Genomic DNA, 27,887 nt, shown 5'->3' on the forward strand with positions numbered 1-27,887 from the left:
TCCTGCATTTAAAGAAAAAACCTAGAAAACAACGCTGATAGCACACCACACACCTTCCAGAAGATGATGATGTACCATTTCCATTGCATAAATAACCTGAGGTGACAATGCTGGTAAAATTATAATTTTAATGTCCAGATATAGCCTACTTACATAACATGGGTAGCTATTAACAATATATGCATCAATCATAACGGTCCAGAGAAAACGGAACGACAGGGCTAATAAGGACAACACGGAACTCGGCTTTAATCGGCTACAATCGGCTATAATCCGCTATATGGCAAATTTCAAGAGTTTTTAAGAGAAGGGGACACAGATAGAAGCACACATGCGCATATAGAGTATGTATTTCGATTTTTATAATGTCTTGGTGGCGTAATGCAGTTGTTTGAATTGGATGCTTTAAACGCCATTTAAGTTTTGAGTATTGGGTATTGAGAGAGACAAAAGGGTGTAGGCCTACTTGTCTTTAAAGAAGCTAGACGTTTACTACAGCGGGGTCTGTGTGCGCATGTGGGTTGCCGGATATGTCCCTTTTGACTATCCCCCTGTCCCATTATTTTGGAAACTTATTTTGAAGTTGAATAGTTTTGCTGCTTTACTATTTGTTGCGTTAGTTTGTCCACAACAACGCTTTCGAAGTCTGCCACATAATCTATGGCGTTTTGGAAATAAAATGACGTTTTGGGTCGGGTTACTGTGAAAACGTGTGCTTCTTTGGGAATATTTTTGCAATGTTTTCCAGGTTAATGAAACAATGTAGCCAACTAGTAGCTAGCGACTCTCAGTTGTGAGAGTTGCACATTGACACGAATGCGTCAGTTACACTTCAATGCGACGGTGGTAACAATATACTTCATATTTATTCTCAATCTGCAACTGTCGCTTTCCTTTCGACCCATCTCATGTTGTTTCTCAACAAATGAAACCGGGTATGGATTTATTTTACCATCCGCTACGTTGGAAGACACGGCTAGACAACAACACTGTGAGGGTGGTCAGGGTCTCTCAAGCTCTGGGTGTTTCTTGTCCCCTTTCTCTGAAGAACAAGAGGTAGGCCTAAGTAATGAGTATTATACTCAGTCACATTTAGACCTAATACAGTTTATGATTTCCTCAAAACCTAACAATCTCTGCCTATTTGTATGCCATTGTTTTTTTTATGGTTCAGGCTCTGGTCAGAGGAGTCCAACGTGATACCAATGAGGATTCATCGATTGCGGTGAATTTGCAAAAATGTGATGGTTCGTTGGTCCCCCCTTTAATTTATACGCATGTTATTTATGTCTGTAGTGGGGTGGTGTGTGGTTACACTGTAATTACAAAGTCTTACTGAGTACTAGTGCATGAGCATGCCAATACCCAATCATGATCATGAAATCTGTTGTTCAACAAGAAAGACCAAAAGCTTTGGAAACTAACTTCTAAGCCAACATGATTTATAACTTCACAGGAGATACTTCAAGGGGACTCATATACGAGGACATGGAACTTTCTGGAGAAGAAGAACCCATTCCCTCAATGGCTTCTTCTGGGCCATGGGGACACTCGATTTACAGTTCATTAAGTTATATATCAAACACCATAATACACAGAGGACAGAGAAGTACCCTCACCAGACACAGCCTTGGCCCTACCTTGCCTCAGGTACAGTATTCACTTAATTTAGTCCTTTACTGCAATGTTATCTACTATTCAGTAGTTTATCCAAAGCAACCACGTTGCTCAAGGATGCTTATAGTAGGCGGCAGGCCTTGGGGATCAAGCCCAGTACCTTTCAGTTGGGATTCCAACACTCAAATGTACCTTGCTTGCCCTATCTTTACAAGCATGGTCATGATACTGTACTGACCAATAGATTATTGGTATATTGAGTGTTGGATGCTGCCTTATTATTAACCCTATTATTCAAAATGATGTAGGCTATCAGATACTTCTTACGATTCTGTTTTCTAAAGTAATATGCCCGTATTCCCTCCCCAGGTTGAGAGTGTAATAAACCCATCAGCATTTGGAGTCAAATTTAGAAAATGTGCTCAGGTAAGCAATGCCTTTATTCAATGAAAATGGACCTAGCCTTTTTCAACTGACATACAGATTTATAATTGAATAGCTGACATGTTATTTAGCTTTTCTTCTATTTTTTCATGAGCAGGTTATACTCGGTACAGACCCCCCCCAGCTGGCGATCTACCTGCTGATCCACAACCTGGACCAAGTAGGAGCCGGGGACCTGTCCCAGGTGGCCATCCGGGACTCCATCTCTGGGATCATACCCCTGAAGTCTGAAGGAAAAGTGGTGGAAACAGACTTCCAGACCTTTGCCTTGGACTCACTGCCTGGTGGGTCTTGTGATTCTTGTGAGAGTTTTTTTTTTAAATCTTTCTAGAAAAACTTGGAAGTAAATACCAATTATATTCTTCTGTGAGAAAAAGCCTTTTGTTGTTGGTCTTTTAACATCATTTTTCAGTCTTGGTTGGATAGTTTTGTTGTCTGCCTCCTGACTTTGAAACTCGCTCCCCCTGGCCCTGATTGTTCAGTTTTTCATTTTGAGAAAAGGCTTTCAATGGGATTGAGGCAAGACGGATTGGCAAAGTGAAACAGACGTAAACTTGTGAGATCAGGATGGTCTCGAGTGCTTAATGAAATAGGCTAAAATACAATGCGCTACTTCTTAAATACAAATGATTTTTCTTTCAGCTGGATCCCAGCATTTTCTTAACTATACTGCAAAGATTAGAAATCCGAAGAGTGAAGTGCTGTACCTGCCTGCTTTTCTCAGCTTCTCTAATGCCTCTCAGGTAGGCACACACACACACACACACACACACACACACACACACACACACACACACACACACACACACACACACACACACACACACACACACACACACACACACACACACATCCCAGTCCATCTACTCTTACAATATCTTATAAATATGTTAGTTATATATAGTATGTTTGTTTAAATCAGGTGTAGATATTTTGATGGCTTAATTATGATCATTAAATGTTTCTATTATTATTAGATTTGATATGTTAAGGTATTTCAAGTGTCACGTTATTTATTTCTCTTTTGGACTCCTACAGAATGATGTTCAAATGTTTGGACCACTAAGGACTAACTTAACCTTAAGAGTCAACAATACAGACAGGGTGAGTAGTACTGAGTAGTTGGATCTCCTTCACTGTTTCCTTCATCTCTGGTTAACCAATGAATATTACAGCTGTATGGAAATCTAGCTACTGCTGGTATTTGCACATGCTGTTCGTGGCGCTAAAAAAATTATCAGTTTTTAAATGAAAAACAGGTGACATTAAATAAAGCATTATTATTTTGTAACGTGTAGTGTTATCACGGAATTGATTGGGCTGGTTGCTTTGTTTCTAGATTCAGCCCAGTCATGGACTTCCTTTAGCTGGATTTGTCTGTGGGTTCCTGGTGGCTCTGGTGATGATGTCCCTGGGCTTCCTAGCCATGAACCTCGTCTGTGCCCGGACCAGATTCAGTTTAATACATAAAAGGGTACAATTCAATCCCATTCGTATATCTTCTATTTACTAATATAACAATTAATTAACAATTACCAAATACTTCAGTCTAATCGGTTCTGTTGTTGTTGCTGTCGTTGTTGTTTTTGTGGTTTATTTGTGATGATAGACATTTACCACTATCACAATGTAATGAATTGAATAGCCTATCATTGTAGTTAATAAAGGAAATTGGTTTGCTTTAGAAAAACAGGGATGAGTCAGACCCAGAGTATGCAGACTGGAGCATGAGTGAAACCCTGAAGGATGAAGCCGCATTTGAAGACAAGATGGTGGACATCATGGGTCTGGAAGACCCTCAGAATATGTATCAAGCTCTGGAGAGGTATCTAAATACTATTACATAAATAAGTTTCCGCTTATATATTCCAGCATCCATTAATGTAATTATAATTGTAATGTGATTCATGCCAAATCATTGTATTTTGTAATTCCTAAAATAACTCATGACCGACCATGTAAATAACAATGGATGTTTGCAATTGCGATACATTCAAATAGCTTACATAGACACCACAGATCCCCGGAGTACATAAGGGGAATCAAACAAAATGCACTCCATATTCACCTCAGAAACACAAACGAACCACAGACATCCAACCACCACGCACCTTTTCTTTTTGCCCCTCGTAGCCTGGAGATGTCGAGCCTGCTGCGCGCCACCACCCACCTGGAGTCCACCCGGGTCCAGGTGTACAAGGACCTGACGGTGTCCCTGCTGGGAGGCCTGGGCTCTCTGGGCGAGGCCAGCAGCCACACCCAGCAGAGGCTGCTCAACGTGCTCCACGGCCAGCTGCTGGGCATGGAGGGCCGGCTGAAGGAGGAGCAGCTGGCCCGCATGGCCACCCTGGCCGGCCAGTGCAACCAGGAGACCCGCGAGGAGATGGAGGCTGAGCACCGCAGGGAGGCGGCCGAGAAGGCCAGCGCTGAGCTGCTGTGTCAGCATGCAGACCCACAGGTACCCACCCGGGGGGGGGGGGGGTTACAGGGATCAGGCAAGGGTTTAACCTGGATTAAAGGGAGGCAACGGCAGTGGTTGACTTAAGATAGAAGTCGTTTGAAAAGTTTGAAAAGAAGTGGTGGGATAAGGTTCATGCTTTATGCTTTTTTATCTATGTATTTTGAGATACTTTACACCTTTTATTGAACATGATCAGTTAGAATTTGCATGCAGGAAAAGCTCTAGGTGAGTGGCCGTTCAGCCAAACATGACATGGTAATTCCTAGTCCAGTAAGAAAAGTTACCTTTCATCCACCATCTGGGTTTGATCATTAGTACAACCAAGGGGAACAACTAATAAATTCAGCTGGCTCGGTGAATCACTTCAGCAAAGACATGGCCAGGCTTTTACCATTTGAACATGCAATAACAATTTTCTATTTTGTTATTTAGCAGATGCTTTATCCAAGCTTACTTTGGAAACAACATTCAGATACATGCCATTCAAGGATTTGGCTGGTTTACTAAGACCCCAGGATTGTTATTGACATTGTCTATGTCAAGATGTCAATCAGCCATGATTTTTGTTAGTTGTTGAGCCATTGAAATTCATTACATTCCAAACGATTGTGAAGCAGCTCCCATGGTTGTATCTTTGTTTTGGTCAACACAAGCGCATATGAACTGCCCTGGCTAGATGTTTTTCACTTATTAGTGCCCACAAACGAACAAATCCACAGCTTTTGATTCTGTGTTCACAAGCCACTGTGCATTCTCAATTAGACTTGAGAGGCGTGTAGCTAGAACTCAAGAATGCAGATGGTTGTTGCATTTGAGTTACTGTGATTAGTCTGAATTATGAGTTTAGAGCAATGTTTCAACGAGTCGCAAGGGAAACTGTAGGAGGGGGTGTTTTCTTAACACCCTGCAACGCGGGCTTGTGGAAACTTATGGCTTTGTTTGTTTGCGGGCCATATTGGAGCAAGCCACATCTTTACTCAAGGATCCCTAATGGGTTAGTCTGCGGAATCGAGCCTGCTCACCATTCCCCTCCCCTGCGTCGTGACCTCCAGGAGGTCCTCCGCTGCAGTGTCCTGCTGGAGAAGCTGCACAAGCTGACCCAGGGGGGGCTCCAGCGAGCCCTGCTGGTCCGACACGAGGAGGCGTCGGCCAGGGTGCAGCGACGGCTCACCGAGTGGCGGCGGGTGGAGCTCCACAAGATCTTCTGTGAGGAGCTGGAGGAGGCCACGCGGATGGGCGAGCTGGAGAAGGGCACGGCCAAGAGCCTGCAGCACGACTACTTTGCCTGCCAGGTAATGGAATCGGTGCTGTGTCATCTGCTAAGGGCTACTAAGAATACGACTACAGCCTAGCCTGGAGCATTCCTATTCCTATGGAGCATTCCTATCAGATCTATTAAATAGACGTACAAGCTAATTTCTTTTGTAAAATGTTTCGATTATTTGCTGTATATTTCTAATGTACCACCCTTTAAATACCAGAACTATTTGCAGTAAATGAAACAAAAGACCCGGAGCAACATTTCACAGCAGTACTGAAAGCAAGTCTTCCACCATATGGAAAAATATGAAGGAAAGTACAAATATCTAACTTATTTGTCGTTATCTGAATTTCCACAACCCAGGACCGACTGGAGGAAGTGCTGGACGTGGTGGTGGCCAACCAGCGCTACATGCTGGCAGAGCGTCACGCTCAGAGGAGGTTCCTGGTCCACAGCCTCCACAGCCTCAAGAGCCTCATCTCGGACACCTTCTCCAGCACCTCCAGCAACCTGGGCGGCTGGTTCAACCAAATCAGGAGGTACCAGGCTTCCCACTTTTCAACCATTCAAAGCGCCTTTCAGTCAGTTCAGAGCAGAACGAGGCCATGGAAGAGCCTGCCTGACCGACCGGTTGTGCTTTCCATCAGAGGGAGCACTCTGCCTGCAGAGCAGCTGGCCCAGCTCCAGGACAAGGCCCAGCAGGAGCTGCTCATGGTCAGACAGAGGCTGGAAGACAAGCTGAACCAAGAGAGGAGAGCCATGCACTCTGTGCTGATCAAGAAAAGGAGGGAGCTCATCTCCGATATGGTGAGGAGACCGCCTTGAGACTCTACGCCCTGTGCATGTAGAATCCGTTATGTTGGCTCTGAAAACATTAAGAGGAGCACTCGGCACTTACTCACAGCCAACTACGTGGGCTTAATCCAACCCATTTCTCGTCCCCAGTGGCAGATCCACAACCAGAGGCGGCGTGAGCTGTCAGACATGTCCAAGGACGGTCTGGTGGGGAGGGCTGAGGTGGCCCAGCACATGCTCTGCTGGCAGAACCTGCTGACCGCCCAGAGCCTGGAGCTGGCCGACCTCATCAACAGCCTGGATGAGGAGGCCGCCGCCGAAATACGCAAGGTGGCGCTAAGCTGTGCACCGCACACACAAACACACGAGGGACGGGAACCCGCAGGGACCTCACGATTGTGCAGAATCACGTTTCGATTCTGTGAAGGTTGCGATCCATTCGTCCGTTTCTGTGGGCGTTCTGATCTTTTGTGTGGTTTAACGTCGGGTTTGGGTTCTTCAGGTCTGTCAGTCACTGCCATTGTCTTTTATATGAATGTGTCTGACCATACAAAAACATAGCCGATGCGAATCAAATAGAGGCAAATACACTATTGCGATCTTCTGACCACCTGCCGCTCCAACAGGTGACCATGCGTGTGATCCAGAGCTCCATGGCGGAGGTGAAGGCCATCCAGCCGTCCGTGGTCCAGGCCCTGCTCAACATCTTGCCCCCGGGGGCCCAGAGCGCCTCCCTGCTCCAGAGGGACCCGGAGCTGGGCGCGGGGCAGGAGGCCAGCGCCCTCCACCAGGCCCAGGAGAAGCTGCACCAGGAGGGCCAGGCGGCGGTGCGCACCCTGCGCTGCACCCGGGAGGCCCTGCAGGAGGCCATGGAGCGGGAGCTCCGAGAGCAGAAGGAGAGCCGCGCCCGCAGCCGCGCCTTCTTCAGGTCCCTCACCCCACCCCTCGTCATGAAACAACGATCATACTGATGATGGTTTATGTATAGTTAAACATTTTGATAGCTTTTCAAACCTCTGCTTTCCATCTATTTTATTGCCCATATTTTTCTTCATCCTTTTTTTATCATCTTTTCTGTTACTGAGTCTCTTTTCGTTCTTCCCCTCCCAGGTGTCTGTGCTCGTGCCAGCTGACGCTGTCGGAGGACGACACGCTGAAGATGAAGCTGGAGTTCCACAAGTGTCTGTCGGTGATGGACCGGTGCCTGGTGCTGCCCCACGCCGGCCTCAGAGCCAAGCTCCACGCCGCCCTGGCCGCCTGGAGGAAGGAGGCGGAACTGCAGGCAGAGAACATGCATTCAGAGGTGGGTAGTCAAGTTCCGGTCAGTTGGTGCACTTGTTTGTCATTGGTCGGACAATTGCTGGACTTAATAATATTCGAGGCGCCATTGATAGTAATAGAATATAAGTTGGTCAAAAAACCCTGTTTCTCACAACTTTGAGCTTGCCCAACTTAACAATGGCCGATAGTCAACTAGCTCAATATTTACTCTGCTACAAATTAATTTATTACATGTCAAATAAGTCGTTGTTGTGGCAGCGCAAGGACGACCAAAAGTGTGTTGGCATTCAAATATTCATGTTGTCTGCCATGCTCCGTTAACTTTCGTGTTTAACGTCTGATAGGCTTTGAATATGAACAATATATGATCAGACTTGGCACGCTTCGCAGCGTCATCCATTGGAACCCATTATATAAAATTCAGAACAAAACCTAAAATCGAATCTCCGACGTCTGGTGGTAGGAGAAGTGACCCACTTTACAGTGAAACTCTCAGTCAGACTCGGACCATGAGTGGATCTGAAACCCACTGACTTCCTCTAAACAGCACTCAAGTGATATTTTGACCAGGTAGAGTAGAGAGCACTCTGGCCGATTCAATTAATCTAGAGATGACATGCAGACATTACCTAGGGAGAGGGGGGGGATAGTGTTTCCGAGAAGGAGAGGGAGAGACAGAGCGGGCTGCGCTCTGTCTCTCCGGGTGATGGGACCGGGTGATGCACATGGCCGCCATCCACTACCATTAGGCAGAGAAGAGGACCAGGATCTTCCTTGGTTGACTACAGCCCTAGATTGGAAAAGATGCATGTTATGGAGCTCTGTCCTTAACTGTATCCCTCATGTATTGCTTTACATTGTATGTCTTGCTTGACTTAATGTATGTGGATGTACGACCGCCTCAGGCGATTCCTAAACCACTTCAAACCAACCGCAATCGGCCATAATAGCAGGGACAGATTCTTAACTTATGACGCGTTCAAAAAGCAATAACCACCAGTTTAGTAGGCCTGCATGATACCGCACATCTGTAATGAGGCTGTTGGTGAGCATTGTTATGCGCAAGTAATAATGGCTTCTACAAATTGGCTGTATCACATAACAAGCCAACGTGCTGCGCAGTGAGCCGTTTCCACGACCACTTCAAAGACATCATGTCTTTGGCAGAGTAAGCCTCGGACCAAGGGGAAGGCGGCCCAACACAAAGCAGACCCAGGGGCTGCACTGCTGCTCCACCAGAGGAGGCTGGAGGAGAGGGTCCAAGTGTTCCAGAAGGAGAAGGGAATGCAGGCGCGAGTCATGGACAAGGTACGTCGGAGAGACGGACGCGTCTCCACTGTGACCCTGCTGAGTAATAAATAAAGATACTTTTGTGCAGCCAAGGAGAATGTCATGACATATTGTGTTACGCGTGAGTCTCACAAATCCAACTTTAGATGAATATCCAACGATAGATTTGGGTCTGAAGTCTAAGGGAAGACTAACTCAAATCTGGGGGAACAGAGCATTTATCGCTTAATAATTATATCTATGTCACATAGGTGCCATATTTCATACTAGGGCTGGGTATTGCCAGGTACCTCACAATTCAATTCAATTAGATTCTTTAGGAATTGATTCGATTTGATATTGATTTGATTTGATATTGATCCAATTGCTTCGATATCGATTCAATAATACGTGCAGATGACAAAAATACCTAAATATTATTTAGAATTAACCATTTCAAAATGAATTAACCATTTCATTGTGCTTTAACTGGCAAAAAGGCAATACACCATTGTTCCTGAGCTAAACTTGCAGCATAAAAGTTGGGCATACTCGCTTCTAGATTACAATGACTGAGTATGCTTCTTTTTAGGGAAATAATCGATTTCAAAAGGATTCTGAATCTAAATGGAATCGAGAACAAATGAATTGCAATGCATTGATGAATCCATATTTTTACCCAGCCCTGTTTCATACAAAACCATGAAGACGATCCCCTCCTTCATCCCACCAGGTCCGAGAGGAGACGGAGAGGGAGAGACGGAGCGAGCTGCGCTCTCAGGCAGGCGACCTGGCGAGGCAGATGGCCGCCATCCACTACCACAAGGCGGAGAAGAGGACCAGGGTGCTGGAGACGTCCAGGGCCATGCTCACCCTGCAGAGCCAGCTCACCCGCCAGCTCAGGGGGAGACGCGGACTGGAGCAAGGGGAAATGGCCCAGAGTATACACCACCACTGCTCGGTGGGACATGGTTTCTTATTCCTTTTTGCGGCGGACTGATTGTGTTACAGCCCTCTCACCTCAGACACGATACCACTGAACGAGGCGGCAAGCAAGGCGAAAAATCAAAACGTGGCTAATTTGAGGTTGTAGTGAAATGGATAGACGTAGTGGTAGGAATGGTTTTTCGCGCCAGGGAAAATTGTCTGTGAAGCTGTTTCTTGCAAAACACAGTTTGGTCGGTTCAATGTTTTGTTTTGTTGTTTTTTAAACAGTCTTGGGAATACAATGCCTAACTAAATTGTGCCTGATGTAACAGGAACTGTAGAAGCTTAGTGATTTTTTTTATTTATTATAAAGCCCTTCATTATAAATGGTCTCCCATTACAACAACCGCTGACTCTCAAGCCCTCATAGGGAAAGGCGAAAAGCCAAGTGGGGGAAAGGTAGAAAAAATACAAGGCTGCATAGGATAGATTTTCTTTTCTTCGACAGATGACAGTGCAGTACATAGCCAAATAGCTTGCGCTATTGAAATACTAAATACTAATCAGAGCTGCCGAGTTAAACGTCTGCTGTTGCATTACAAGCCTACCTTTGTGCTTTAAGCCTGTTTGTGTTTACAGATGGACTTGTTTTTTCCAACTTGTTAATATATTTAATATATTTGTTGCGTTATTTATCCATGGTTGCAAAGTGACTAACCATCATCAAGATCGTTGGAGGAAAAAGAAGATTTACATCCGAAGATATGAATCTTGATTTAGTCTACTGTCACCACAGAGTCTGGAGGAGGCGGAGAAGCTTCTCCAGGAGGAGAGGGCCGGGCTGGGCTGCTTGGAAAGCGCCCAGCCCGGAGACAGGCCCGCCAGAATCCCAGAGGACTCCCAGGGAGAAGAAGACGAGGACGACGAGGTGGAGGAGGAGGAGGAGGATGAAAGTGACAGGAAGAGGCTGTTTGAGGTCCGGCGAGACTTCCGGATGTCCATCATCCTCCAGGAGGCGCTGTGCAAGTGTGACAGCGTCTTCGCCACGCTGACCGAGAGGTGGGTTCTCGTTAGCCTCAGAAGTGTCCGTCTGGGGTGCGATGTCCTCGGCGTGGTGGAAGGCTGCAGTGTCTTATCATCTGTCCGTCCTGTCTCCTGCTATCCAGGCTGCAGGAGGCGAGCGCCAGGGGCCAGGTCATGGAGGATTTGAAGGAGCAGCTGGAGCTCAAGAGATTATACGCACAATGTGACCAGGTGACGACTGCCCACCTTTAAACCCACACACACACTCACAGCCACACCCCATCATCCTTACTCTGGTGAAAACAGTAACAGTCATAAGCATTCTTTTTTTTTTATCTTGTTATGGAAAGAAAAGTATCTTATACAGTCCACAGTGACCCAAGACCATATCATGACATGAATAACAGGGTCTCTCTCGACAACATGAGATTAGTTTGAGTGAGTTATATTACATTTAGTCATTTAGCAGATGTCTTTTTAGACCCAAAGCGACTTAAGACTGATTCCATTCGGATCAACTCGGGGTACGGTGTCCTCCTGTAGTTAGACATGCTGACATCGGGGACGGAACACAGAGACGAGCCAACACTCTCATGACTTCCCTCCCACCTCCACTCCCCAGGAGCTGGAGTTTGCGTCTCGGCTGGTCAAGCAGAGCCAGGTGTCCACGGAGGTGCTGCTGGAGGCCCTGCGTCTGCTGCTGCCGACGCTGCCCGAGTCTGAGCTGCTCTCTGTGGTCGACGCCCTGTGCCGCCCCAAACACAGCCTGCCCTCGGCCTCCATGGAGCAGGCCCGCCCAGGGTACGCCTCCGTGTTAACAGTCCTTGTCAAAGAGCCAGTGAACCCAAAACCATTCAATTTAAATGTGGTCATGTTTGTTATACGATCGTCAACAAAGTTATCGATGCCATTTCGTCCCTGGAATAAAATTGAGACGGTAATTGAGAGAAAACAGGAGTAAAATCCTAGTTTTGGGCCAATCCCTGCAAAACAGTTTCTGAATTTTCCACTAGTTATTTTTGTGACTTCACGCTGCCTCTTAGTATACCCGATGTCAGATTTGAGTTGTTCAGAGAGAGAGAGACGAAAAAAAGCGTAATAGAGCAAGATCTTTAAACAAAACAACCCAAAATAAAACGGCCCCACCTTCTCTGCCCCCTCCCTCCCTATACTACTCCAACTCAGTGCAGTCAAACAGAGCAGATATTCCCAGAACACATTTCACTCACTAATAGCTGAAATAATGCAGCAACAGAATATCGCATCTTCTTCCAAGTTGAACAATTGTTCAACTGCCAAGATTAGATTTGATGGTCAAATAGCAACCAGGTGAATCATTTGGTTCCCTGTCAAGGTATTGACAGGGATAGGTATATTTATTGCTATGCACTATTATCACATTGTGAGGATGGCCGTGGCCCAAACTCTTATTTGCACATCAGTAGTGTTGTCTTGCACAACTGCCCCGGCTCACAGGTTTATCACTGTGGTGTGACTGTGTTTTGCGGACATAGTACGTTATAATGCACTCTTCTGAAACATCCTGGCATTCCAAGCCTAACTCCAAAGAGGCATTTTGCAACTTTGAACATATGTTTGACAACTTCGGTCAGCAAAAGAGAACGACAAATAAGAACTATACATAGTTGGGATTGGGGTCCTCTTTCACCGCAATCCCACCAGTATGAATTTCTTTTGAATATAAAATAGGAAAGTGTGCAATATTGCCTCAAAAGATAACTTTGACAGTTTGTTATTACAATGGTTGATCTTAGAGGTGCCTAGGACACCTAAGAATCCGATTGTTTTCACCAACTGTGCCATGTTTTCTTTCTGGGAAATATACTTCCCAGATTTTAAATCTAAAACATTCAACTGGTCTTCCTTTGAGAAAATCCCCAGGGTCTTGAGAAAAGCACCTGGGAATTTCCACATCAGATATTTTAGAAAGAAAACAATGTTTAAAAATAGAGGTATTGAAGGCATATGTTTACTACAACAATGTCCTGCCCAGGTGATCTTGCTGGACAGTGTCACCTCAGCAATCTGTTAACTCAATCGGATATTTGCTTCCCACAACTGTCCCTTCCCCAACCACAAAGTATTTCACACATGTTGGTCCCGTTTTCATCTCTCCGCTCCTGACTTCTTGGCCGGGCCTGTGGAACACTTCCCGTCACAGCCTGGCCCGCACTCTGGATGACGCTGTGGATGAATAATGCACGACAGAGTTGGGCCCCACCGAACAGAACTGTCCAGCCAAAAAAACAACAAAACAAATAACCTCACCTAATTGGAAAAATAAGCCAGTTCTGTGGGCATATGGCTCATTGATTCTGTTCTACTTGGTCTCATAGAGTATGGACCTCAAATAGAGACAGAAGTCTTGAGACTGTTTTGACTCAGCCGGTGATTAAATTGACATTACTCTTGTAATATATTTTTTTTTTATCGATGTGTAGGGAAATGCTTTTTCCTGAATAGGATTCTATGCAGTTGTTGGATAAAATAACAAAAAAGAATGCCAGATGGATTCCAAATCAGTAACAGCTGTGATGTGGACATTTTACCCAAATATATCAATCATCTTTATCATAAAATGTAAACTAGCCAATCATCAACCAACAGCTATTCATTTATTCTTCACAGATCGAAGATAAGCTTTAAATATATTGTTCTAAACTCTTTAAATAGGTTTTTGTAGTTATCTAAAGCCGCTGAATGATTATTATGAGTGTATTTTTGTTCACTCACACGCAACATGTTTTGTTTGGAGCTTTTTTGGCTTTCATTGTGTTTCAAAGATCCAGTCAGCGTTTCGACACTGACATTCTAGCATCTTTTTAGGTTTTCACATACACTTACCAGATTGACTCATTCCTAATTCCTTCCAGGTCTCCCAGGGAACCAGACCGAAGTCTTCTGGTCAAATTAAGGGAAGCTATGAGGTGTGCTGAGGGGACAAATCTCCATCTGGTCGGAGGCCGGTAGGTGCAAATTACAAACATCTTCTGAGTATCTCCTATTTATTTCAAACTCTTTTAACCATCCATGATAAGCATGTATTCACTCAATGTACTTTGGATAAAGGTGGCCACAAAGTGAAATATTAACGTAAATTTTTCAATATTTATACAAACGCAATAATCCTTTCTTATTACGTTTCCCTAGACTTCAAGTAAAAAGGCAAGAAATCTGGGGAAAACTGTTCAATCCCCCGGCACAACCCAGAGCCTCTAAACACCTTCCACCAATGCTGGTGGAGGAGAACCGCCCGGAGGTGGCTGCTCTGGACCAATCGTCTGTGGCTGAAAACACACCGTCACAGCAGCCTCCACTTTCTACACAAGCAGCAGGCCCAGAGTCGGAAGCCCTGTGCAGCTCCCCTCCTCCACCCATCAACGCCACCCACGACCCCCCCAGTCCCACCCCCTCCACCGGGGAAAGGCTGTTTGTGTTTCGTGCTCCACCCGAGTCATATGACGCCGTGGATTTTCCCAGAAGAAAGAAGAAGAGGAATTTCCTGAACCTGAAGAAGGGCTCTGTGGCTCCTACCGTCCAACCCTGAGACAGATATGTCACCACATGTCAGGTGTTTACGATTCAATGACGTAATGCCCTCATGCCCTGATGACATTCATGCTGTTTGTCAAAAGGTTTTGAAAATACTTTTTGTTTTTACTTAAAATGTATATTTTATATTATATATAAATATTAAATTGTTATTAAGTTGTATTGTCTCGTTATAAGGCAGCTGTTTCATTAATTAAACCACACAAGCATGGCTGCAAGGTCCACGAAAGATTAGTGAGTTTACTTGTGTTGGGTATGAGCAATTCATAATTTGGCAAAACGCGGTGACTCGCAGTTATTTTGAAATAAAAAAAACAGTTTCCAGCTATTTTAATTCATAAATGATTAGTAAAAACTATAACAGTTTGCTGATCTGATAACAGAAGCCAAATTCAAACAAATAAAATAAATCGTTGCATTATGCATTTGCAATGAACAGAAAGGAATGGAATTCCACATTCGGTAGGTAATTCTCCAAGAACAGTTGGCCCTATTAACAGGGCATGGAGGCACAGAGAGGACGTCCTATTTTCACGCCCAATGCGTGAGAGTTGGCAGCTCTTAACTACACTTGCATTTATGTACAAAACGATTGCTGTTCGTGAACATGCTCCTCCTCTGTTTAAATCCAGTGACTGACAACTATAGTCCACAAAGTCGTAAGGAACGTGGTCGCCATCGCCTCCCATCTTTGGAATAGTTCCCTGAATTATATCAAGAAGGAGAATGTGTATTATATGTGTAGCCAGGCTCTTTCAAACTGTCAAATAAGAACAAAAGATTTTGCAATGCTCAGTCCATGGTAAGGTGACTTCAAAAATGCCAAACTGTTTTGCTCAACAGTCTCGACGTCAGTGTAGCCTACCCCCACCCCCTGTCTTAAAAACGCCACAGAACAACCAGCTCCACATACTTTCAGGGCTCCCAGACCCCAGTAACATTTCGTCTGGACAGAGCAACACAATGAAGCTTGGACTTGCCACCCTGGTGTGTTTCCTCAGCTGTGTGTGGTGGTCTGATGGTGCGCCACCAACCTGCTATTCCAGAGCGCTGGGTTTGGGCAAAGAAACCATGTCTTTGCTGAATAAGATCCATACCTATCATCGCACGGTAAGACGATTAATTTTGGCCTCCTCGAACTACACAGCTGGCTGTCTTCGTGTCGTAAACCCATCTTTCATCGCAATCCCTGTGTTTGATTTCAGAAAGCCTGTGCGGAAGTTTTGCCAACGATCTTCATTGATATTCACGTGAGTTGTGTGTTACACCTTGACGTGACGTGATGGAATCGGTCCAGTTCGGACCAGATTAATGGTTCATAACATTACTGGTAATCGTGTAGCTGAAAGTTATTACTGAACTTATTGCGAAAAGAAAACGAATAGACCTAACACTACCACAAAATATGTATATATATCCTCGACTTTTTACTTAAATCAACTTGTTTATCAAAGTGCCTTCTCTGTTGTAGGCTACCCAACAGGGGGGATTTAAGTCCCCCTCGAAGCTATCCTTTTACTAAAATGAAGTGCGCCATTTTTTTAGTTGTTAGTTATTCTGTATATAGAATACATACATCAGTTGTTTCCCTATCACTCCAGAATGCCTGCATCACAGCAAAGCTCCGGGATATCCTCTATGTGGTGTTAAACCACCCAGATCAGCAATGCAAAGAGCGCCCCCGGATCGTCCTTCTCAAACGCAAACTGGAGAACCTGTACTCCATCATCAGCAGGATTTGTTATCGGGTAAGACAACCTTATTGATCACCTTACCTTATATTGGACAATGGTCTACTTTGCAAGTGGACTTCATCCACAATTTCTCCACTGTCCATTTGCAGGACCTGGTGTTTTTCTCGGATGACTGTGAGGCCATAGATACTGGACACATCACACAAAGCTACGGGGAGGACCGGCTGCAGCTCCTGGTGGAAGAGCGCTGAGCAGCCCCCTCATGGAGAATGCATTGGGCCTGCACATATTCTGTCAACATGTAGCCTATCGTCACAACACACATTTTACCCTCTTGGAGGTGTTGAAGCTGGGACAAAGGGACCGATAGACTGGTAGAGTCCTCCTGCTTTTATCTGTGCTTTCATACACCTACAGCATTGCACCATAGTGGGGCATAGGCTCCACTTTTTGAAAAGTCACATACCCTTCTTGATTTGTAACAACGTGATACCAAGTAACTTGTTAAGGATAGATTGTTTACAATATACAATGTAATGTACTATGGGTACAAGATATGAAATGTATTTGTTTTGTAAATAAAAAAAATGCAAAGATTACAGTGAGCAAGTGGGTTGCTTCTTTCCAGAGGGACGTTTTTAAAAAGTAGCAGTCAATCAATCGCTTTACTGTTGGGTATAAGATCAGATAAAGAGAGAGAGAGCGAGAGACAAACATATAAAAGTTCAATTCAAACATAAACACAAACTGAGAGTAAAGTCTTCTTTTACACTACATTGTTACCCTCTAAAATGCTTGACAGTTCCCATCATAGTTACCCCATAATGGGTGTTCTTGCATATTTCCTCATTGATGGACTGACCCTTTGATCAGCCCAACTTGGTAAGCCGAAACACACCATGCTCACAAACCTTTCCTTAAGGTTTATTATTTCAAGCTTTTCAACGGAATGACTGGCATTCAGCTAATTTCCTGTGGAAAGTTCGGCTCTCCTTGATGGAATGTAACATGCTATACCATGGGTTTCCCACCTTACCAATAACACAAGCCCCATTAGGTAGGGGGTAAGACTGGGATCCGAGAGTCCTGATGCTTTTGCAGACCTTCTGGTGAGAGACACCATGGAGCCTACAGCAAGCCAATATCTACAAGAGGCAGAGTAACGCCTTGTTACCTGTTTGGTTACAGTTATTCTAACAAAAAGAAGCCAATCCTGTAAGTGGAGCAATGTTTCAGAGGGGGATATTAATAACTATTTCTACAGTTGTCAGTCTACACAATGTTGATTAAAAACCTTAATAGACACTTTTAAAGTTACTTGTTTCAAGTGCTGGCCGAGTTGTGTTCGCTGTTCAACTACGCGTTTACAGATCCCGGCCTCCAGTTAAATGATTAGTACGAACAAATATGCATGGAAAGAAAGTGAAGATTTGAGCTAAAGTCAGTCAGATACTAGATTATTAACCTATACTGGGATACAATCTCAGAAGGTGTGATCCTGAATGTTCAGATTATCAAGTGATAGTAAAATTTGCAATAACATGCACGGATTGGTTAATTGAACACAAGATTTAGTTTACTGCTTAATAGAAGAAACATTGGGACAAGGACCTCACACACGCACACGCACACACACATACACACACACACACACACACACACACACACACACACACACACACACACACACACACACACACACACACACACACACACACACACAAACCACATTTATGAAATATTGAGACTTTTGTTTTTGTTGGTCAAATGCACTGATTCAGTTCATTTGATTCAGTTCAGTTCATCATTGAATTGACTGGCCCTCTCCTTCCTATGATAGGCTATACGCCTAACCAGCATTGTGTATGTCTACAGTACGTAATGCCTTAGTCGGCGACACGTGTCAAAACAATTTGGTTGGCTTTTCACAGATTATGTTACAGTAATTCAGTTAGCAAATAAATAGATACTAAGATTGCTGCAACTAGAGTAATTTATTTGGGAGGTTGATGACCGGGTTAGTTATGGTTTGACTGATGTTATCTAAATACATTATATTGAGACTGTAAATCGTAGCAGCACCAGAGCACTAAGACGGAGGCTGGTAAAAGAAAAGGGGTTACAACACTTTGGAAAATACTTTGCTGTCCCTCCGATGACATCTGCTGGCATAAAAGAGAAACTACAGCGAGGATCAATCGTCCATCCATCGACCTGAGCAGGTGGGAACAATCATTTGCGATTTAGTTTGAAACTAAATAGTTTCATTATTACACATTTAGTAATTAAATAATCAATTAATAAAAACGATGCAAAGTCTTTACCAAACTTTGGTAAAGACTTTTTCTCACCTGATTGAAAATATATTGAGAAGGAGTACATTCTATGTTTTGATTTATTTGTGTCCATTAGGGTTCTAATTATGCAAATCATCATAATGCAGTACATCGCCGTAATAAACTGAAAATTTAAATAAAAAAAGATGTCAGGAACAGTTGACAACAAATTAAGCTATGAAATCGTAATTATTGGGCTTTGGTTTGAAGTATAGCCTAACTGAAAATGATTGACAGAACCGCGTTTCCCTGACAATGTTGAGAGACCTCTCTAAAATCAAAACATCCTTTAACAGGTCGACAGCGATACATCCGGCCTCTGGTGGAACTTCATGACTCTAATGTTGAAGGACCGTTTTTCCCCCAATCGTAACGGCGATGAGGATTCATTATAATATTTGTGGTATAATCTGACGGAGTAAGGAATTCACAATAGATTTCAGGGAGGTTCAAATGTTGCCCTTCAAAGGGGCAATAGCCCGCTAATTTCACTTCATGACTAAAGGCCTATACGTCGATTAAACTATAGGACTAATTTAATTAGGCAAGCGTAAATGTTACGCTGAAAGGTTAAATCCCCGTAGGCCTATCTTATCTTGCCAAAAGCTTTTTTGATATGGCCTACAATTGTGATAGATCCTATAGGCCTACATAGGCCTACTTTGATCAATTATTTTCTAGCAGATTGTTCTGTGCCCTTCAAAACAAATAGCCTACTTCTACTAGTCTACTACTGCCAAATACTCTGCTATAAGTAGGCCTACTACAACTAATACTACTACTACTAATACTAATACTAATATTATTATTATTATTAATAATAATAATAATAATAATAATAATAATAATAATAATAATAATAATAATAATAATAATAATAACCCCATGAGAATTAAAGGCCTTATAATAATAATAAATATAATAAATATATAAATACAAGCTTTAATATTGAAGTAACAGCTATAGTGTCAATGTAAAAAAATACTATTAGGCCTATTATTGATGTTGTTCTTGTTGTATTCGTTTTACAGGATAAATAAAAGATAGCTTGACTTGCATACGGTACATTCATAGGCCTATATAAAATATGATGTCCAGTATTGCTCTGTTTAGGCCTAAAGGACATTATATCATGTTGAAAACTTTTATTTTGATTAGTGTTATAATCATAACCTGATGAATAAGAAATGTTTGATCCTTAGCCTATTTAATATTTTATTTGAATTATGTTAGATATCTTAAATATATTTCAAGAAAAAAACGTTAAGTTAAAAAGTTCCGTATCCTAAATGATAAAGTTAGTTTGGTTAAAGGGCCTTAAAACTATGCAACACACTTTCACCGGGAGAGGGCAGTGTTGGATTTGGGGGGAAAAAAAAGACTTCATAGACCTTGGAATGATGTGACCGCTGTTATTTCGGAGCTGGCGTGAAGAAGGGACACAGAGTTGTAATTTGGTTTAAGAAATCCAAAGGACATCCAAAGGGCATGAGGACATCTAGGCTATTCATCTATTTTACTTTTTAGCACAGCACCAACATTCAGTAGTCTTTTTCAATGATTAGCCTTTTTTTTCGATCTGCAGATATTTAATAGGCCTACTATCAATCGGACTATGTAGGCCTATATCATTATAATAGCCTACATATGCATTGTGTATTCGGTAAAAAGGTGAAATGGTCTATAATATCTGATTTCTATCAGATTAACTGAATTAGTAGTCCGCTGAGGCCTGGAAAAACGACCAGATTAATTGTTTAGACCTAGACCTAAATCCTTCTCTATAACACATCATAAAGATCGGATCAACTTTTGTTAAAACTATACAATCCATCACCACCTGCCCCCAGAGCGACTGGCCGTGGTTACACCAATAACACGTGCTTTTCCTCTGGCGCCAGATGGTGACAAACAAAATTGTGTTTCTCTTGAGTCAACGAACCCGTGTGATCTTTTAAATGACATAAACAAGTGGGGTTTGTTTTCAGTTTGGCCCCGGGCAAAATAGAGGAACCAAAGGAGCAGACTTAAAAATAAGCGAAGGATTAACTTTCACTTTTTTGTATCCACTTGCTGTCGTATTTAAACAGAGGGATCATCCTCGGTGGCCTATTTGTCTTCATTGGTTATTTTGGATCAATTTGATACCTATTTTTGTTTGCGCTTCTTTTGTTTAGCTTTACAATCAACCATCTAGGCCTACCGCCCAATGCAGGGCTGAGTCGAATATAAAATCCAAGACGCAATGATATTGTAGAATAATATATAGGCAATATACTAACGTTGGATATCTGGACTATATCTAGGCCTATATATTCTGTGTATTCGCGTGCAAGATATTGTATGGTAGCCAGGGTATACAATAGGCCAATGTCTACTGAAGTCTATACAATAGCCTACAATAGTATACAATTGGATACAATAGTCTACCCAATTATGTCCAACGATATTCTGCACGCATTTGTCCATCGCATAGCCTATGTATAGGAACAACAGTTACCGCGTACTGTGAGACTGACACGGGAGACAAACTGCTGCACGCCTCCGTCCCCAGTTGACATTTGAGGAATGATAGTATGATCCAAGGGTCCGAACGTACATTGGGCGGTATCTCAAGTGTTACCCGCCAATCACTGATCCAAACTCGGCGAGAGGTACCACCCACTGTACGTTCGGGGCCTTGGATCTAGCTGCTTCGTTTTAGGAATGATAAAAGTCCCGCCTTGCCCTGGGCTATAGCCTCACTGGAGCCGGCGTGCGTCTACGGCAGATTGCCTTTGCTCATTATAGCAATTATTTTACTCCAATTCAACCCCTGCTTGAATAGAAGAGACGTCAAAGGAAAGCCTTTAAAGGGGTCACAGGGTAGCCTATAATTTCCTCATAATCTCTCATTTTGTTTAGGAGGCTATTTGCAGCAATTTAGATATTTGAGGCTATTTATTACAAGTGTTCACCTCTTCCGTACATGTGTATTCAAGAATGTCCACTGGATTTGTGATGGCTATACTTTGCCGTGGTGACACCTGGTATAGTATTACGATAAATCTACACGATAATGACACTCGCCCCTTAAAATGTACAAGTGGTATTTTACTTCTAAAAGACTGCTTCTAAACCAGTTTGAAGTTGTCGATATTGGTCATCACCGCCCCCTAATAAATTCTGCTGGCGCCAGCAAAATCAGAGTTAGTGATTTCAAAGCTATGGGTAGGCCTACAGACAGCCTCAGAAATAAGTAGTCCCCCAACCTTTTTAACTCAGTCCAATGACATTTGACAGGTTTTTAGACTTCCCCATCAAACACACATAGCGCAAAGTAGCCTGTGCCGATACAAATAACAGTGTGAGTATTTCATCGCCCGGCCAAATAGGTCACATGATACAATATTAATCTTATATTGCTTTAATGCCTTCAATTAGGAGGCTCTTGCTTCCTTAAGGTGTTTCGTATACCTGCGTCTAACTGTGTGTTTGTGTGTGTAGACCTATACCCACGATACGACATTCTCATAATTAAAGCTCAGTTCTAGTATAATCTGGTTTAGGCCTATTTGTTATTTTGTTAAATCCGAACAAATATGTAGCCTATAATTCACCCCCATAATAAACAGGTATACAGCCTTTAAAGTGAGGTATTAGATTGTTGTGGTATTGTCTGCATATGGTTTGTTTGCTGGTTTGGTTGGTTGATTATTTTTTTTTTTAATAGTTTTTGGAAGCAATTTAGATTTTATTTGCACGCAAGAAGTAGGCCTACTTAAATAAATAGTAGGCCTACGCCTAAACATTCTATTTACCTGATTAGATTAACGAATTGTGCCAGTCAAGACGAACAACTGCTTCATGAAAAGAATAAACAATTTATTGTTAATTTATGTCACAAATATAGTCATAATATAAATGAGGGTATTCTTCAAATATACATATTTTACAGTACACAAATCCCTTTCGAAGGGAATCATTCCGACAAACAGACAGTGCTGTTATACAATGCTGTGGTTCTCTAATTTAGCAAAAAAAGAGCATTTGATGACAGTTAGTGACCCACTATATGTGTGCATCATCATGTCTATGAACGCAACGTGAACGGGGTTGGGGTGTGTCACCAACCCAGAGTCAGAGCCCAACCTACCTGGGGATTGTTATTTTGTAGGTGCAAAACGACACACACTGTTCGCCACCATCGCCCATTGTTTGTATAGCCCTTTAAATCTGGCCGAAGTCCAAGCCCGCCACGAATTGTCAAGACAGGGGGGCTATCTTTGACACACACTCTGTGGATGCTGTCCTGTTGTTCAACATTTTACTATCAGGTCATCATGAACATGTAGGCCCTACAGCAGTCACGGTGCAAGCGCCTACAGCCCTTACACCCATGCTTCTGCTGATGGGGCCCGGTGGTGCCCATGAGGTCAGCCGGACAGCGCGATATGGTCCGTGGTCCCCGCTCAAGCGAGATGGTACATACTGTATCCGACGTGAGCAGCGTACAGTCCTACGGGTGACACAGGCAGAGAGTGCCTATGGAACGGATGGGAGCCACCGTAAGACCCCGGGACGTGCGCACCGAGAGGAAAGGAAATTCCGAAAGCTGGAGGAAGCATAGGCTTGGCTGCCATTTTCAGTTTTTCCAATTCCGCCTCCTGGAGCCGCTTGGCTTTCGCCCGTCTGTTCTGGAACCATATTTTCACTTGTGTCTCTGTCAGGTTGAGGGAGCTGGAGAACTCTGCGCGCTCGGCGATGGAGAGGTATTGCTTCTGGCGGAACTTCCTCTCCAGGGCCAGGAGTTGGGACGTGGTGAACGGGGTCCGGGGCTTTCGGTTGGTTTTGTGCTTCCTCAGGGGACAGGCAGGAGGACTCAGCCGTCCTGTGAAAAAAAAGAGCGGATGTTTGTCAGATTCGCAGCGTGTAAGACGGGAGGCGCAGCTTGAGGCATTGGCATATTTTTATACAAGAGGGCAATAGCATTAAATGCAGGAGGAAATAGGCTGCATTGAGAGCACAGTGACTTCACTGAACATCGAGAAACAACGCAACATGTATAGGCTTATAAGTAGTAGTCGGGAGGTGAAATAAAACGGGAACTTACGTGGAGGCGTGGGAGAAAAACGAGGATTCTGTAACCAGGAATTCCTGTCCTTGCTGTCCGGACTCTCGGGTTTAATCTGCACGTCGTCCTGCATGTTCATGATGTCGCCCACAGAAAACGAGGAGCCCATGGAAAGAGAAGAAACCGAACTATCCAAATTGGAGAGGGAGCCCATCCGTACGCCCAGCGCGTGGGACGTCCCGGCGACGGACGAGTGGTCGTGGGATGACAAATCCCGACTGGGTTTTCTGTCAGCCATCAGCGCCTCGACGCTGAAGGGGAGAATGGCCACTTTGGGCTTCACCGTCTCCTCCGGTGGACTGAGGCTCGTCTGCTGCATGTCGCTCCGGCTGACGAGGAGAGAGCGCGAGGGGACGTCTTCGGTCTTCAAACCAACTGTTAGAGTGGACATGGCGGCAGATGGGGCCATACAGGTCCGACCGATATCGGTTGTGCGCAAAACTTGGGAGTGGAAATAAATGGCAAAAAGTTTGCTTCGGTGTATGTGTTCTTATGGTATCCTCATGTTTTTATGAGGGTAAAGTGAAGTGCACTGCTTTAAGGCAGGCGCTGGGGACGCGTTGGCCAATCAGGGACGAGATGGGCTGGCCGTGTTTCACCCCCAGAAACAAACTCCAAGGCGATGCGAGTGGCAAAGTCAACCATAAAGTCGCTCTGTTCAAAGATAAACATAGGCCGTCGGGTTTTTGGGGGGGTCAGTTGTAGGACTATAAAAGAGTTGTAATCCCACAAAAACAAACAGTCAGATCGGAATTGCAACACTATACTGAATAACTGTGGGGACATATATTATCACCGGCGGAGATTGAATGTGCAATTGCCATTTTAATATGTATCGGTTAAAATTGTATGCGTAAAGTCGTTTGGTTTACGCGCTGAAACGTCCGGGATGGTGGCTTGGTGGAGTATTGCGCAACAGTTAAGTCCCTAACGTGACGGGCCTCTTGTAGAGCGCTGCTTATTGATGGCTGCGGGGCTCTAATCAGATTGAAACACACAAGCCTTCGTAGTCATTTAGGGGTAATTATCGGGCTTGGGGAGGGATCATGGGGATATTTACCCTTTGACTACAACCCTGGAAGTAAAAAGTCGACGTATGAGGAGGAGGGCGTAGTGTGTAGCCAACTAGAGATTGAAGCGAGGAGGACGGTTTACCTGCCTACTTAAACCGGTGCAATTATTTGCAGACGTTTTGCCCATTAAAGAAGATCGGCCCTCTCATTGTGTAAGAAAATACTTGTATCTCCATATCACACGAATAATTTGTCAAAAACCTTATCTAAGTTGAAACACAAATGACATGAACCGAATTACTTTTTGTGTCATTAAATGTTATTTTTCAATCTAACTACTTTAGGCCTCATCAACATTTACAAAAAAGTAAAACCACTTTTTGCGGTGTCAGTTCTCAGGGAAGCGGCTCCGTCGCTAATTGTTAGGCATAAACAATCTGTCACGATTCATCAGTCTCCTTAATAGGCAGACAAGTTATGTTGTTTTTAGGCGCCAGCAGCGGCGGGATCAAAGCGCTCGACTCTAGGCAGACTATTGAATACTTTAACCCGCATCGAGGACGCTGCCCGCCTCCTCCCTGCTCGCCTTAGCCCTGGGACATTAGGCCATTCAGCTTGAAAAATTAGCTTTCTCAGCCGATCGCATGGCATTTCCAACTATTCAAATGAGTACCATAGAAGTAGGCTAAGTGTGTAAAAGAAGGCTACTCATAAGAAAAGGTCAACTCTTCCCACTAGCTGTTTTTTAAGAGAGTCCCATCGTGACTTGTATTCTTTTAGAAATCCCTTCCAGAGACTTGGTCAAACTTTGGCATAAATCACGCACTATGAGCCATATTAGAAAATGTATTAATGTCGTGAATGCATTCACGTTACAAGGCCTACTAGGTAAATGTCAAAGTATCGATGCCAAACTTTAGTTTTCCCTAGCGGACATAAGAACGTGCATTTTGCATTATGAAGCATTTCCCTTCGTATCCGTTTTTTTTTGTTACAATTGTGCATGTTTGGAAACATTTAAGCCCATAACCTGGAATGAGCAGTGCGCGTCTCACCGCGCCGCACCTTTGAAGTGCGCGGCGTCTCGAGCGCTCCCCACGTCCGTTTGAAGTGGAGCCGCGCTCCGTGGGGCTCTGCGGGCCTGCTCATTCTGCACCACAAACTCGTCCGAATCGGTCCGTGTAAACATAAATAGGGACCACGTGAAACACATTAACATGTCGGCTCCGACCACCGTATCACTTCTTCAACATCACATATCATCGATATTGAAACTTTTTTTTTTTTTTTTTGTTATCGGGAAGTCAGAATAAGAGGCTCGTGACTGTAACTTCCCATATAAATGCGTCCTGCCGAGAATCGAGTATACTCGAGTTTATTTGCCTTGTGAACAGAGGGGTAGTGGTAGTGCTGCAAAACAATGGTAGATGGCAATTAGCATCCCAAACACTGGCCTTTCAGAAGACTGATGTGCCGTGGAGAAGACGATTACCATACCGTTTCATTTAAATCCTCAGGCAACAAATGAGGGTTGAGTAGAGATACAAAACCACTGTAAGCCTCGTCGGGGCTTTGTTTAACTTTATAAACTACCTTTGATTTCGAGTCAAGAGGCAGGGAACCCAGACAAAGGACCATTGTTGCCCCCTCTGAAAATTGTCTTAACCCTTTTCATGCGAGGTCTGTCAATTTGGACTTAAAAGACATAAAAGACTCGGTGGATGTCAAAAGGCATTTCAGGCAAAATATTTGCACTTGGTGAAAGTAAATGACTTTCGTCTGGGGACAATGACAGCTATGTGAGTAGTACCTACTACATCTTGGTTGGGTTTTAGACTAGAAGGCCTATTCTCGAATCACAACAAAGTTTTTGGAGGTTAAGCGAATTCATAGTTTGAATTTGTTCTTAAGTTAACCTTTAAAATTGTTGAAGTTTATGAAACTTTATAGACAGCAATGTCTATGTCTAATGTCTAACAATGGGTTTGGAATCATTATGGGCCGGTGTTATGATGTTCTTCACGAGAGATGAAAGAAAGTCGACTGGAGACCCCACCCCAAGATCTCCATAATTATAGATAATATCCTGTTCCAATTAGCGCAATCAGTGGGAGCGGGCCACTTTACTGGCGGTAAGGAACAAAGCCTCGTTTAAGCCTCCAAACCCATTTACACTCCAGGTCGACCCCTTTAGCAGGTGTAGGGTCAGTCGAGACTGTGCAAAAGTCAAAATGTAGACCTCTAAAGAAAGTAGTCAAAGGCCTATTAACCTATAGCGTTTATTAATTAAAAAATAAAACAATTGAAATGATAATGATGTTGTTGATGATGAGGACAATAATTAACTGAAGGCCTATGCTATTATAATAATAGGCTCCATGTCTACATTTAATGATTGAATGAGTTTTAATTATTTTATGTCTAATGTAAAGGCTCGAACAGATTTGAGCAGCAATAGATTAGGCTACTTGAATAAATACACAAATAAAGACAGGAAGAAATCCAAGAATAGTCAACATGAAAAATAGAAACGAAGCCAGCGAAACACAAATATTAGGCTTCCTAATTGCTTGTCTGTAATCGATGATGAATCTACAGATATGTGAATGGTTTTCTTAGCCTATACGTTTTGAGTTACTCGAAATATTATATTTTTTAACCAGATCTATACTGGCGCTGCCGAATGGCACCGTATAGATACGGTTAAATTGTATCATTATTCCCTCACCTTTAAACCGTTGACAGTAGAGGATAAATGCATCCCACGGTGATGGCAGAACCCTCTTGCGGTACAGAAAGGGCTTTTCTGTTCGGTGGTCACCATAGCGGGGGGTCAGTGTTCGCCAAATGCGTCTTTAAGATCAATATTTACGTGGGGTCGCCTTCCAAATATCAGGAAACGCTCATAATGTAGGAACGTCTTCCATTCGCATGTAGGTCATGTGATAGGGGAACCTTTGGGTTTAGTGTAGCCTAGGGGAATGCATGTATTTGAGTGTTTTGGGAAATATGAATAACCTAATTGTCCCGTGCCTCAATGGATGCAACAAAGCACTTTAATCTCAAGGAAAATATAATAT

General features: G+C 43.5%; 3 protein-coding genes across 3 annotated transcripts; 2 read left to right on the plus strand and 1 right to left on the minus strand.

Moving 5' to 3' along the window:
• Window positions 1–308: 308 nt before the first annotated feature.
• Window positions 309–14,813, plus strand: LOC132470289 (limbin-like). Its single transcript, XM_060068701.1, has 23 exons — window positions 309–1,056; window positions 1,175–1,247; window positions 1,457–1,650; window positions 1,987–2,043; window positions 2,159–2,345; window positions 2,704–2,804; window positions 3,100–3,165; window positions 3,401–3,535; window positions 3,747–3,886; window positions 4,195–4,519; window positions 5,575–5,814; window positions 6,147–6,322; window positions 6,431–6,590; window positions 6,729–6,908; window positions 7,205–7,506; window positions 7,689–7,881; window positions 9,027–9,167; window positions 9,862–10,089; window positions 10,852–11,114; window positions 11,222–11,309; window positions 11,701–11,879; window positions 13,973–14,065; window positions 14,250–14,813. The coding sequence occupies exons 1-23, from the start codon at window positions 817–819 to the stop codon at window positions 14,644–14,646; spliced, it is 4,158 nt and encodes a 1,385-aa protein (XP_059924684.1). The 5' UTR covers window positions 309–816; the 3' UTR covers window positions 14,647–14,813.
• Window positions 14,814–14,934: 121 nt separating this feature from the next.
• LOC132470290 (cytokine-like protein 1) lies at window positions 14,935–16,944 on the plus strand. Its single transcript, XM_060068702.1, has 4 exons — window positions 14,935–15,761; window positions 15,857–15,901; window positions 16,253–16,399; window positions 16,495–16,944. The coding sequence occupies exons 1-4, from the start codon at window positions 15,471–15,473 to the stop codon at window positions 16,594–16,596; spliced, it is 585 nt and encodes a 194-aa protein (XP_059924685.1). The 5' UTR covers window positions 14,935–15,470; the 3' UTR covers window positions 16,597–16,944.
• A 5,580-nt stretch (window positions 16,945–22,524) lies between these two features.
• Window positions 22,525–24,321, minus strand: msx1a (muscle segment homeobox 1a). The gene is made up of 2 exons (XM_060069717.1): window positions 23,774–24,321; window positions 22,525–23,551 (listed from the first exon to the last, which is right to left on the minus strand). The coding sequence occupies exons 1-2, from the start codon at window positions 24,201–24,203 to the stop codon at window positions 23,133–23,135; spliced, it is 849 nt and encodes a 282-aa protein (XP_059925700.1). The 5' UTR covers window positions 24,204–24,321; the 3' UTR covers window positions 22,525–23,132.
• Window positions 24,322–27,887: the final 3,566 nt, after the last annotated feature.

The sequence above is a fragment of the Gadus macrocephalus genome, chromosome 13 (assembly GCF_031168955.1).
Source record: "Gadus macrocephalus chromosome 13, ASM3116895v1".
In the NCBI taxonomy this organism is placed as follows: Eukaryota; Metazoa; Chordata; class Actinopteri; order Gadiformes; family Gadidae; genus Gadus; species Gadus macrocephalus.